Raw genomic sequence first — 12,400 nt, forward strand, 5'->3', positions numbered from 1 at the left:
AAAAGTAGTAAAAATAACTTTCCCTGACAACAATTTTATGTCCACTGAACTTTCTAACGGTTTTCCCTGTGCACTGAACATTAAATTGTACATAAACATGTTGACTGATTTCATTTAGCCGGTTTCTAAAAAGCCTGGGAGAGGGAAGGAGACGGGCCAATGTCCCCGAAGCCCCTTCTGGCTCCAGCATGCCAGGCAGGCGCCTGAGTGTCTTGAGTGTGCCTGTCTCCCCACAAATGGCCAAAAATCGAAACAGAGCGTCCCCAGCTTCATTTATTAGGGTATTTCAGTTCTGCAAGTCCCTCCTATAGCAACATAGCACTTTCCAAAAATTAAGCCCACGCGGGCCAAGTGAGCCTGCCCCACTCTCCGTGCCAAGGCATGGAGGCAGTGCTGGGATGGAAGTGTTCTGCTCTGGGTGGCGGTGAGCAGAGCAGGCAAGAGAGGGCTCTGGAGGGTCTGGCAGACAGGACGGCAGCAGCCTTGGGCTGAAAGGTTCCGTAGATGTGGGAGATGCATGTGCCCCTTAGCGCCTGAGTACTCTCCATGTGTTTTCCGATCAGGGAGGGGCTTCTCAGAGCAGACATCTGCCAGCTACACCTACTGGGACTTTTAACAGTTCAGAAAGCTCTACTCCCCCTCTCCCTGGACTAGTCAGTCCCCCTTCCATCCCTTGATTTAACAATATAATCCCCAGTTGAATCCTGAATGATAACCGGCTCACTTTACAACAGCAAAGAGCACATGGGCCAACTCAAAACGCCGTTGGGCAGTCCATGGCTTGGGGACTGCCTTACTTTGCACCGTTCCAAAGCTGGGATCCTTTTTTGGTTTTGGGGTCCCTGAGACACCATTCCAACACAGCCCAGTGTCTGGGAGCTTCTGACATGGCTCTGGGTGACCTGGGCCCTCTGGAAGGTTGTGGTAGGTCAGACTCCATGATCCAGACAGAAGTGGATCTCCATCTACATGGACCTCCATCAGGAGGGGGCAGGGAGGTCACGAACAATGGGAGAACCTCTGGCACTTCCCACACATTAGAGCTTTTGTTCCACAGGCCGTACTGAAGTGTGCTCAGAGTTCTTTGTCATGATGACTTTTTTTTTTCAGCAATAAACATGATCTTTTTGGTACATCAAACATGATTTACCTTGTTTTAGCAAAATGCAAGGAGAACTTCAGATTGTCCTATAGAAAATAAAGGGGATCCTCCCAAATTTCAGCTGATGACATTTAGTATGGGGGAGAAAACAAACATTATTAAGAAAATAAATAACACCACGCACAGCTGTCTGGCAGAACTGTTTGGGAACAAAGCGGTTGGGCAGACGGCAACTTTCGGGAAGGCTGGAATAATATTTCTCATTTCATAGCTCCATCTGCCTTTGCTAGCCCACTGGCAGGGTACTGAGGAAAACTCAGGATTCTCTTTGAAAATGAACAGTTAACAACAGTTCTGAGCAGCGCAGTCAAGTCTCTCTTCAGTGTGGAGGGGGATCTGGGCTGGGCTCAGCCTGTTACACTGCCCCCCACCTCCGCCCCGGCTCCGGGCTGGGGCAGGAGCGGTCACCGGGCTACCAGAGAACCACCACGGTGGGCCTGTCTGTGGCCCAGAGCTGGAGGCTTGGCTGTTGCTCCGGCTCCTCCGTGAGGCTCCCCACCCAGATCTGCCACTTCCTTCTAGGGCCTCCTACTGGCTCCCCTAAGTTACTGCCGGCCGGGGCCTGGCAGATCCTCTCCCCTGCTCCACGACGGACTCTTACAGTTCTGTGGGCAGTGCTGACGCCAAGAACATCCCCCCGGTTCTGGTATGTTGCCCACGGCGGGCCGGGCACAAGCGTGACATCTGTACCAGAGCCCCGTTTCCAAGCACACCTTCCTGGCCTTGCATTTAGATCCAGCTTCAAAGCGCAGCTTTCTTTTCGGTCAAAGTTTCCTGCCCCTTTCGCAAGTCCCTTCTCCCAGCTGGTCCTGTGGTTCTCAGTTCTTCCAGAAGCCTCGCCGTGATCCGAGGCATGGGACAGTTGCTGTGCATTTAGAATGGCCTCACTCCCCATGCCACATCCCCACCCCAGCAGACTCCGCTAGGTTCTAACTCAGGGGCCAGCAAACAGCAGCCCGTGGTCTGGCTGAAATGGCCAGGGAGCTAAGACAGAGTTCAATGTCTTTAAATGGTTGAAATTCACATTTCTACTGGGGTCCATCTCTGGGGTCCACCAATAAAGCTTGGCTGGAACACAGTCACCCTCCCCCATCCACGGACCGTCCATGGCCACGGTTATGCTACGACGGCAGAGCTGAGCAGCTACGAGAGATGGGGTGACCCGCAGAGCCCACCATATCAGGCCATCCATCCATCTGACCCTTTACAGAAACAGTTCGCCATCCCCTGGTCTAAGCAGAACCTCCCCACAGCTCTCTTATAATTAATAATTCCCATTTTGGAACCTACAAAGACCTGGAAGGGGCAGATAAGGAAGCATCCACACCCCCGCCTGTGTGGTCGGTGCCCCAGCCGCGGCGTCTCCGTTCTGGATGCTCCCCCAAGCCCTCCTCTCCCCACACCCCCTTAGCTGATGGGTCTCTCCCTCATTCTCGTCTGAAGCACCAGCGCGTTCTTACCCATCCCCAGCACCCAGCAGAGGGTCTGATACAAACCACTGGACTGAAGTTCTTGCCATACAACCTCCTCCTGCAGCTACTTTCTAAAACCACCTCACTAGCCTGGAAGGCAGACGAGCCATCTGTATACCCGTAGAACAAACCATGTGAGCCCGATGTTTCTGCTTCACGTTCAGAGCATAACACAGCTCCAGTACCGGGTGGTGGAAGAAGAGCTTCCCACTGAACAGAGAGGACTGACAAAATGATCCCAGTCTGTATCATCTCAACCCTGGAAGGCATTACAGAGGAAGAATCATTGAGTTTTTCAAGTGAGCTGAGGCTTAGAGAAGTTAGCATTTGCCTCAGGTCTCCGGGCTTGTCTTCGGAGCCTACATGCCTCCCCCTACAGTTAGCAGTGGGAATGGGTGCATTTTCTTTAATTTCCTCCTTCCGTGGAAACCATGTACCAGCATCACACTGGAATTATTACCAACCTCTTCTGCTCTAGGACCCTCCCCGAGCACAAGTTCTAGCTTTCCCAAGTAACAGAACCCTCTGGAAGTCTGGCCAAGTCTCTGAACCCCTTCTCAGAAAATGACACATGCTACTTTATTCGGACATTAAGGAACAAGATCTGGGGGTGAGTCTGATGACAAGGAGACTCCATCGTTAAAGGAGAGGCTATATCTCAGTTACAGTTTGGTAAAAAATGAAGACATGTATTTCTGCCATCAAGGTTCATGAAGCCCTTGAATTCTGTGGAGCTCAGGTTAAGAACCTTGGCTGTAGAAGTAACCTGGGAGCCGGCCCATGCACAGGAGGGATGCTCTGGTCTAATGAGGTCTCTGCAAAACACATGTTCCAGGAAAACAGAATTCACGACACAAATTCCAGGAGCACCCAAGAGTTAAAATCGTAGGTCTGGAATGCTCTGCAAGCTGCTGGTGCATGATTTCGACGGACTCGGACTTCCATGGGCAGTCCTGTCCGTCCGGTCAGGGCAAGGTACGCTTCCACAGACGGGGAAGGACAGAGCCCGTGCACGGAGATACAAACAGACTGCGGCGAAGACTCTGAGCCTGTCCCCAAGCACACTCTGGCTGGTTAGCATACTGTTAATCCCCAAAGTATTAAGTTTTAGTTATTAAAGGAAGTCACCCAGGAGACTGACAGAATCACAGAATTGAAACAGAAAAATCTTGGGAGTTAATGCAACACTGGAATTTTACAGATAAGAACGGTAGCGTTCAATGAAAAAAGAGAGGTGATGTGCCCGAGTCCAACACAGAGTGGGGCTGATTTAACTGATCCTGGGAAAAAAAAAAATTACAGCATTACAGAATGATGAGATCTGAGCAAATCCTGATCTAAAACAGAAAAAGTCTGTGTTCCTCTGTCACCATCCTCTTATTTAAATTCTGATTTCTCTGCGTATTGTAATTTGATGGACCATTAATCTGTCCACTGTATTTTACTTCGAATACTGAAGTGGATATTTTGTTTAAAAGATGAAGTGTCAGGGCTCAGAAACTGGTTTTCCCAGCATGATTTAATAAACTGCAATCTTCCTATCTGACACTTTTAAAGGGAAATTTTGTGTATGTAGCTAATAGTTCCAAAATCAAGAAATACCAACAAAAACTATTTTTCCCTGTGAAAAGGCAGAGGCTTTACAAGAGCAAGACTTCTTCCTCTTTGTTTGTAATAACAAAAATAAACCAAAGTCCTGACATATTTGTAGTATTTTTATTCCTAAAGGAAAAAACAGGAACCTTCATTGTACTTTAAAGTTATTACCCCCGATATGTTACCAGCTAAGCACTGTGAGGCAGCCTCAGAGAGACCCGCTGCTCTCTCTAGGAAATGACCCATTAGGGTGGTGCCTCTCAAACACTCGGGGGTCCTGTCACTGAGCGGTTTTTCCCAGAGGGTTTCGGCAGCATATAGCCCGGGCTGAACAGCACACATCATGCTCGGATTTTTCCTGTTGCCTGGCTAGTGACCCCCTACAGGAAGATAACAGACACGCCGGGAGGGCGGAGCAGCTTGCTACACAGGTCTGGCTGCTCTTATCAACTTATCATATAAGGAAAGGAAAGTGATTGATTCGGATCCTGACACCGCAGAATCAGGGGGAAGAGAAACAAAGCAGCATGAAGGCTGATCTGTAGAGTGACTACAGCCCTCAGGAGTGAGCAGGGTTATTCGTTTGGCTGCCATCTGACAGTTCCCTGCAGCACGGACCCACCAGAGGGAAGACAGCACTCCCGATCAAGTTCCTGCTGGAAAAGGAGGGAAGAGACTCCCACCGATGGTCCTGAAACCGTGGCCGCAGAGCCCCGCATCTGAGAGGGCAGCTTAGGACCGGGATTCCCATGTGCCTTCGAGTTTACTAAGCTGCTGGTTTATTACCAAAAGAAAGGAAGAATGTGGCAGATTGTTTTCTTTACTTTGGGCTGTGATCTTGTCCTAGCCGCAGCCTATAACAACTTTCGGAGAAGCATGGACAGCATCGGGAGGAGGCAGTATCAGGTTCAGCACGGAGCCTGCAGCTACACCTTCCTCCTGCCAGAGACAGACAACTGTCGCCCTTCCAGCTCCTACGTGCCCAACGCTGTGCAGAGGGACGCACCGCTAGACTACGATGACTCGGTACAGAGGCTGCAAGTGCTGGAGAACATCATGGAAAACAATACTCAGTGGCTGATGAAGGTAGGAAAAAAAATCCTTTTTACTTGGTGAACTTCATGAAGCTAGTAAGATCAGCTCACTTTGAAAAAAAGGAGGGGGAGGCCAAGAGCACAGGAGAGAGAGAGAGATGTTGGCTAACACCTTCGAATGAATTATCCTGCCTTTGACTCTATCCCAGGGTGTAAAGTAGTCCTGCGTGGGAAGTGAAAAGGATTATTTCAGAAAAATGCCAGAATCCATAAAGAGATCTCCAAGTTCAGAATCTTTATTTAATAAAGTAGAGAAAGTACACTTCTCTGCAAAACGTGTAGGCTGTGTTGTTTGTGTAAGTGGTTTAAACTCAGCAACACCCATTGCCAGGGATGTTATAAACTGGTTTCAGGCGCGGGGGTGCGGGGGAGGGAAGCTGTAAGCGACGGCGGTGCCAGAGCCAGGAGCCAGGAGCCAGGAAAAACGTGACAATCATGCTAATTACTGACATGACGGATGGAGTAAAGTGCTTTACCAATTTCCTGAATTTATTTACTAAAATAGATTGTGACTCTTGGTAACTGAGAGGAAATTTAATAAAGCAGACTTTATGTTTCTCAGAACCTGTGGGCTTTACCCTGAAGGGTTTGTCGGTTTGTAAATGGGGTACTTTTCACATGCATCCTGGGCTGCAGCAGCGGGCTGGGGGTGTCATCCCACGGGGACGGGTGTACAGGGCATTCTGCCACAGCTCTGCCATGACAAGATGGTCGTGTTCGCAGGGCCACGATGATACACAGAGTCACAGATGTTTCATAGAGAGTTTGACCCAAACAGGATATGGAAAGCTCAGTTTTTCTTTTACCAGTGAGGATTTTCCTCATGTACATGTGTGTGTGTGTGGGGGGGGGTATTCTACAAAACCCAAAGTCTCCCTGAAATTTTTCTTGATATGGAATATATATATATATATATATATTCTAAGGGAGGCCTAAACAAATTGCATAAATAGATTAATCATTAAATATTATACTGACAGTACATCATGGTGCTTACAGGGTAGAGAAGGTACTATTTACCAAGCTAATTCACTTCATTCAAGACCTTGCCCCAGAAGGAATTCTCAGCCTTTCATTTCCCCATAAACTCTCTGTTAGAATATTTTATCTTAATCTTAGAATAGATCTTGGCTCCAAATCTGTGTTTCTCATTAGCTGTCCTACCTTCAGAGAGGAAATGACCACGTTATTACTTGATTCTAAGCCGGAATGAATGAGTGCCCTCAGCGCTGTGTTCCCTGCAACTATGCAGCCGCTTCGGTGCAGACACAGAAAACAACAAACGCTTACCAGAAAGGCCTGCTGTGATACACAACTCGTTCCTAATCATCTTTGGAGGCACTGGCCCTTCTGGGCAAATACTCCCCCCAGGTTTTCCTCTTTTCCTAAGAAGGTCCCTGTGGTGTGCACTTTTAAAATCTTCATACACGTGCATAAAAAAGAAGCTGTTCACTCACAGATGTACTTTAAAACAAAAAATACGCAGCAACACAGACAAACTGCATCCTAAAGGTGTCCTCACTCCGACGTCCCATTTCTTTTTACATTGTCACGTTCACGCTGAACCCCCTCTCTCCGTGCACTGTGGTTACGCCAGGGCTAACAGCCGTGGTGAGAGATGAAAGATACATCATACATAGTAAACACCCTGATCGGCCCGACTGGTAAATCATCTCTTAAAATAAACAGTCAAGAAACCTGAAAGAATGTTTTGCCAAATGCAAGACTGCTTAAATTGCATTTGCTTAATAAAGCCCACAGTAAGCACACCTGAAAAACTCCATGAGCAAGGCTCATATTTCTTAGATAAACCACCCCCTTTTCTTGGATCTTTGTGACACAGTTTAAAGAAGGAAAGGGGCAAGGAATTCTACATGAAGAGACCAACATTTTTTCCTTTCCTGGTTCAATTAGTAAATATTTGAACAGTGGCACAATGGCATTTCCAGACTCCTTCTTCAGCTAACTAGCTAAATTATCACAGAGAATGACGTCATGTTCATCTTTTCATCAGCTCAGCACCTGCTCACCTGGCCTATCTGGGTGATGCGCACCTGAGAGTTTGTGTTCACTCTGATCACAGGCTTCTCATTTCGGAATGAAAGCAAAAAAAAAAAAAAAAAAGCAAATATGAATCCTGTTTAAAGTGGTTAAATGTCACCTCTTTGCTTGTTTTTTATTGCTGTGTTTTGTCACCTGTGACAATAAACACTGCTTTTCTCATAAGGGACAAAATAATATATAATGGGATGATAGATAAGCCCCAGGTTTAAAGGTTCAACATCACAATCTAACTAGATGGCTAGACTATCCCCGAGAGAAAAAGCACGATTCTGTGTTTTTCATTGTTTCTCATATTTCCTTTTCTTTAGGGCTGTAGGTTTTTTTTTTTTTTTTAATGTTTTCATATTTCCTTTCTCTTCCTGATCAGCACTAAAAATTAGAGGGGTCTGTGGGGGGTGGCAGGATGGGAAACCTTTAAGATTTTAAGAAAAGTTGTTAAGAGGGAAAATAAGACCAAGTTTCTGGTTGATTTCAGGGCAGATGACTAGCAGTTCATCTCCTGAGCGGCAAGCATTGCCTAGGGAGCTTGGACTAAGAAAGCCGTTTTGCAATCATCAAAAGATGCCACACTGCCCCTTTAATCTGCCAGGCAAAGGAAGTGTCAGGCTTCTGAATGAGTGCAGAGTAATATGAATGAACAATGCAGGGAGGGCTCACTTTCTGCTCAGTGGTTAAACAAGGATAAGATAAATGCATGACAGTTTACCAAATACAACACAATGACCTAAAAAACATTGTATGTCACAATCCCCTGCTAACCCTGCAGCTATGCTAAACCTCTGCCTCAATGATACTAAACTCACTTTCTAAAAACTGACAAATAACTTAGCAAAGTGGATTTTATCTTGCATGGAGACCAAATGTATTTTTTTTTCCGATAAGAGGAAATAGGGAAAGGAAATAAACAATTATTTCACACTGATGAATACCTCAAATTTATAAACAACTGCAAAGCCTATTGTGCTTTTAAACAGAATGTTTTGAAAAATAAAGCTAATGCCTATTAAATTGATGTAAACATTTCCTTTTTTTTTTTTTTTTTTTTGTAGTGAAAGAAGTACAGGGTAGGCACTATAAACCTGAATCTAGATTCTTTTCTTCCTCTAAAACTAATAATAATATATTCTTTTAATAAGGTGGGAGGAACTACTATTCTCCAGTGGATGTAGAGGGGACAATGCACTTTTGCTGCTAAAAACAAAACTGCCACCAATGGGAAAAAAGGATGGTGAGAGGCTCAGGGGCACTGAGACCACCAGCCCTTTCCCATCCCTGTGGCAGTAGGCGGGGGCAGGGAGGTGGAGAGGGAGTATGTGTGTATTTTATCATATGTGGTTGCAAAACATTCCTTAGCTGTATATTCAAACAAACAAATAAACCAGAGCTTGATTCATTAAAGGAAAGAAAAAAAAAAAATCCTACTATAGCCATAGCCAACAGCCCACTTAGGGACTGGAGAAGAACCACGGCTCCTGTGCTGTATCCGCTGTGTCTTGAATCATGAACTACGACTGTGTTCAGTAGTAGCAGCAAATTTCGTGCATTCAGACAAGCGGAATAAAGCCTGTATTTCAGATGGCAGGGAAATGATTACTACTGTTACTTAATCATATACTCCTATCACTATAGCAAGGAAAGAAGAGATGATTACAATGTCACGATGGGAGAGGAAGCACAACATACTTAAGTTTGGAAAATGCAGGTATAATGTTGACTGTGTATCATGTAAGACATCCATACTGCAATGTGTGCTTACTATGTATATTGTATAAAACATACTGAATATTTAGTACACATAGTATATGCTGTTTATATAATACTCGCTTTCCACGGACAAGTAGTCTCTGCTTGATAACCGGCGCTTCTGGCACGCTGAACCGCGGAGGCACTGCACTGTGGGGAGACGACTGTCTGCCTGTGGAGTCTAGAACTAGGAAATGGAGCTGGACACAACTTCCATAATATCGTACTTCCTGTTTAGACGCTAGGTAATCCGTAGAGTCTCCATACTAAAATTTGAAAATTGGTTTATTTTCACCCATGTGGTTCTTTACCGTTTACAAACAGGTTGTGATCCAGTGACTATGCAGGAACATGAGAGGGATAATGACCTTACAAAGGGTGACCCTCTGGCAGGCTGGCCCGGAGTGCTGATTTTAATTCTAACTGAAATCTCGTGCATTTATAATTGAAAAACAACAGCTTAAATCAACCCTACCACCATATGGATAACTTGAAAAAATAAAGCACACATGTTATGAAAGTAATACACAGGCAATGTAAAATAAGCAAATCAAACCATTAAAACAGTAGAAAAGAGGAAGTAAATTCTCCCTTTCCCTAATCTTCAGCTTCCAGACAAGCACTTAAGAGATTCATACGAGCCCTTTACTGTAAAAATTTAATATGAAAATACATGGATTTCCTTCTTAAAATATGTGTGTGGTATTATACCACTGTGATATGCTCAGAACCCTTACTTGGATCACGAATGACATAGAAAGAGGTTAAAAGAAAGATTTTATTTAGGGAAAAAGCAAAATTTGGAAGAGTGAGGTAAAGGAGAACATGAAATAAAGGGGTGTGTGTTTGTGCACGTGTGCATGAGAGACAGAGACAGAGAGGGAAAGACAGAGGCGGGGGGGGGGGAGACAAAGGCAAGCGGTAGAGACACTACCCATGAGGGCTCAATCAAGGTAAGGAAAAGGGGCTGTGTTATTGCATGGCTGTTGTGACAGAAGAAAGGTAGTTAATACTGCCAAATATTCTGGCCATCAAATGATAGCACAGCCTGCACAGCTCCGTGGATTTCCCAAATTGAGACCTAGAGGCTATATGCGATGAACCATGGACAGAAACAGATTTTCCAAATCAGGTGCTCATATGTAGATATCTGTATTACTTAATGATAATTGTAACTGTGCAAACTATTATATCTCTTACAACATATATATACATGCTTCTTACATACAGCTATACCTATAAATATAATTTATTTTTTATTAAACATAAATTCAGAAGTTTTATATATATATGTGTGTGTGTGTATATATATAGATAGTCTTTTCATTATATCCTTCTTTGACTTGAACAACCTGACAATAAGATTTTTCTCCTAAATTATTCTAGAATTTTTCTGATAAAAAGAGAGCTTCTCAATTTCCCAGTCACACTTTTCTCATGGAAGTAGTATTAGTAACACAGCTCTTGGGGGCTGCTAGCAGGTAGCACTGAATCACTTTAAAGCACTTTCCACACTTTAGCCCATTTTGTCCCAAGACCATCTCTAGAACACAGGCATGGGAGATATAATCCTATCTATTTTTAATCACTTATAAACATGGGTCAAGATAATATCAATGTGCTTTGCAGTTTGGAAGTCTTGTATGGAATACCTAGAGAGGAAAACAAACACGGAAAGGCATGTACATCCCCCCCTTTGACAAAAAAACAGAATTTTCCATGGAGCTGGAAAAACTATAGCAAACTGTCGGGACAAATGTGAATGGATACGAATCTGGTGCTATTTCTTAGTCCACTAACGTAAATGACTGAATTCCACTCCGCCCCCTCCCATTCCTTTTGGGCAAGAGCCATTCAAGTCCATTTATTTGTTCAACAAATATTTATTGAAAGCCGCCGTGTGTCCTGGTGGCATTCTAGCACTCAGAAAAAAAATCACTGAGGCGAAGTCAGTGACCAAGGGTCTGGCGCTGGTGGGGGCTTGCTACGTTCTCGCACGTGTTCCTGGCAGGACGTGTGTCCGAAGGTAGGAAGCACTGCACAAAATCACTGAGTGCCTACAGGAGACCCGGTCAAGGAGATCAGGGTGTTGGAGAGCAGAGTGGAGAAGGGCGTGGTACCAGTTTGCTCACTCCAGTGACAGCTCTTTCACAAAATGGAAACCCATTCAAACCCTTTCCGAATGGTCATTTCTCCTGGTCATCAAAGGGATACAAGATTATTATAGAAAACAGAGCATACAAAGGATGCACAGAAGACACATACTATGTATAATTCTATCACTCTGAAATGACCACCCTTAATATTTAGATGCCTGTAGATGTAGGTTATTTTATAATGTGCTGCGTATACTGCAATGTCATGTACACTTATCCCTACTGCTGTGAGTGTGTCAGACTGAGCAGTCACAGACCTGTACCCCTGAAACAAATAATACATTATATCCTAATAAATTAAAAAATAATAACAAATTAAAATTAAAATTAAAATTAAAATTAAAATAAAAAGAAAGTAGGTCTGGGAGGTGAAGTAGCTTGTTGACATCCCAAGTCAGCAAGAAGTAATTGCCACTGCCCGCGAGACAGGTGTTCACAGACAAGCGCTGGGCTGGCGTTCCCGGGCGCACCTGCGCACTGGGATGCCACAGCGTGTCGGCAGGTTTGGCACATGGTGGCTACTGAGCGGACAACCTCATCATCCAGTATTTACAGGTAAAACGTGCCATCGTTTCTATATGAGCATTGTACCAAAGCAGCTAAGGAAAAAAAAAGCAACTGGGAATATCTCATGTGTAAAGTAATTACCCAAAATTCCACTTTGTAGTTGAGAAGAGTAAAAACAAACTCTGTGATAACCGAGAGCAAGTATATATGCACCTTCTCACACGTCGTACCCACAGGAGCAACCCTCTTCTGGTTGTTGCCTGAGGGACGACATCCTGAACTTCACGAACACTTGGAAGTTCAGACAAATAAAATCCAGTCCCATGAAAGTAATGTGCGACCCGCTCTGCCCTCTAATTCGATTTTAAAATCATCCAGGATTCTACGATAGGTATCACCAAAAATACCTTGATGTCAGCATGGTATTGTTTAAAATGACAAATGATCAATGATCTGATATAATCAAAAATGGTAAAAAAAAAATTTTTTTCACAGTGTTTTAGAATAAAAGTTTTCAACACTTACTGGGGTTAAAAATGACTGTTTTATGTATGCTTTGACAGTAAAGGGATGAACTCTCCTCTACCACCTGAACTCTGAGTCAAG

General features: G+C 44.5%; 2 protein-coding genes across 5 annotated transcripts in view; one reads left to right on the forward strand and one right to left on the reverse strand.

Annotated features, from left to right (window-relative positions):
- MCPH1 (microcephalin 1) overlaps nucleotides 1–12,400 on the reverse strand; it is a 246,924-nt gene that overhangs the window by 73,469 nt on the left and 161,055 nt on the right. The window lies entirely within an intron of this gene.
- Nucleotides 4,446–12,400, forward strand: part of ANGPT2 (angiopoietin 2) — a 53,507-nt gene continuing 45,552 nt past the window's right edge. For both annotated transcript variants that reach the window (XM_044225721.1, XM_044225722.1), the window contains exon 1: nucleotides 4,446–5,316. In XM_044225721.1, coding sequence (XP_044081656.1) covers nucleotides 5,032–5,316 — 285 coding nt within the window. In that variant the 5' untranslated portion in view covers nucleotides 4,446–5,031. The remainder of the gene's footprint in view (nucleotides 5,317–12,400) is intronic.

The sequence above is a fragment of the Neovison vison genome, chromosome 11 (assembly GCF_020171115.1).
Source record: "Neovison vison isolate M4711 chromosome 11, ASM_NN_V1, whole genome shotgun sequence".
Lineage (NCBI taxonomy): Eukaryota > Metazoa > Chordata > Mammalia > Carnivora > Mustelidae > Neogale > Neogale vison.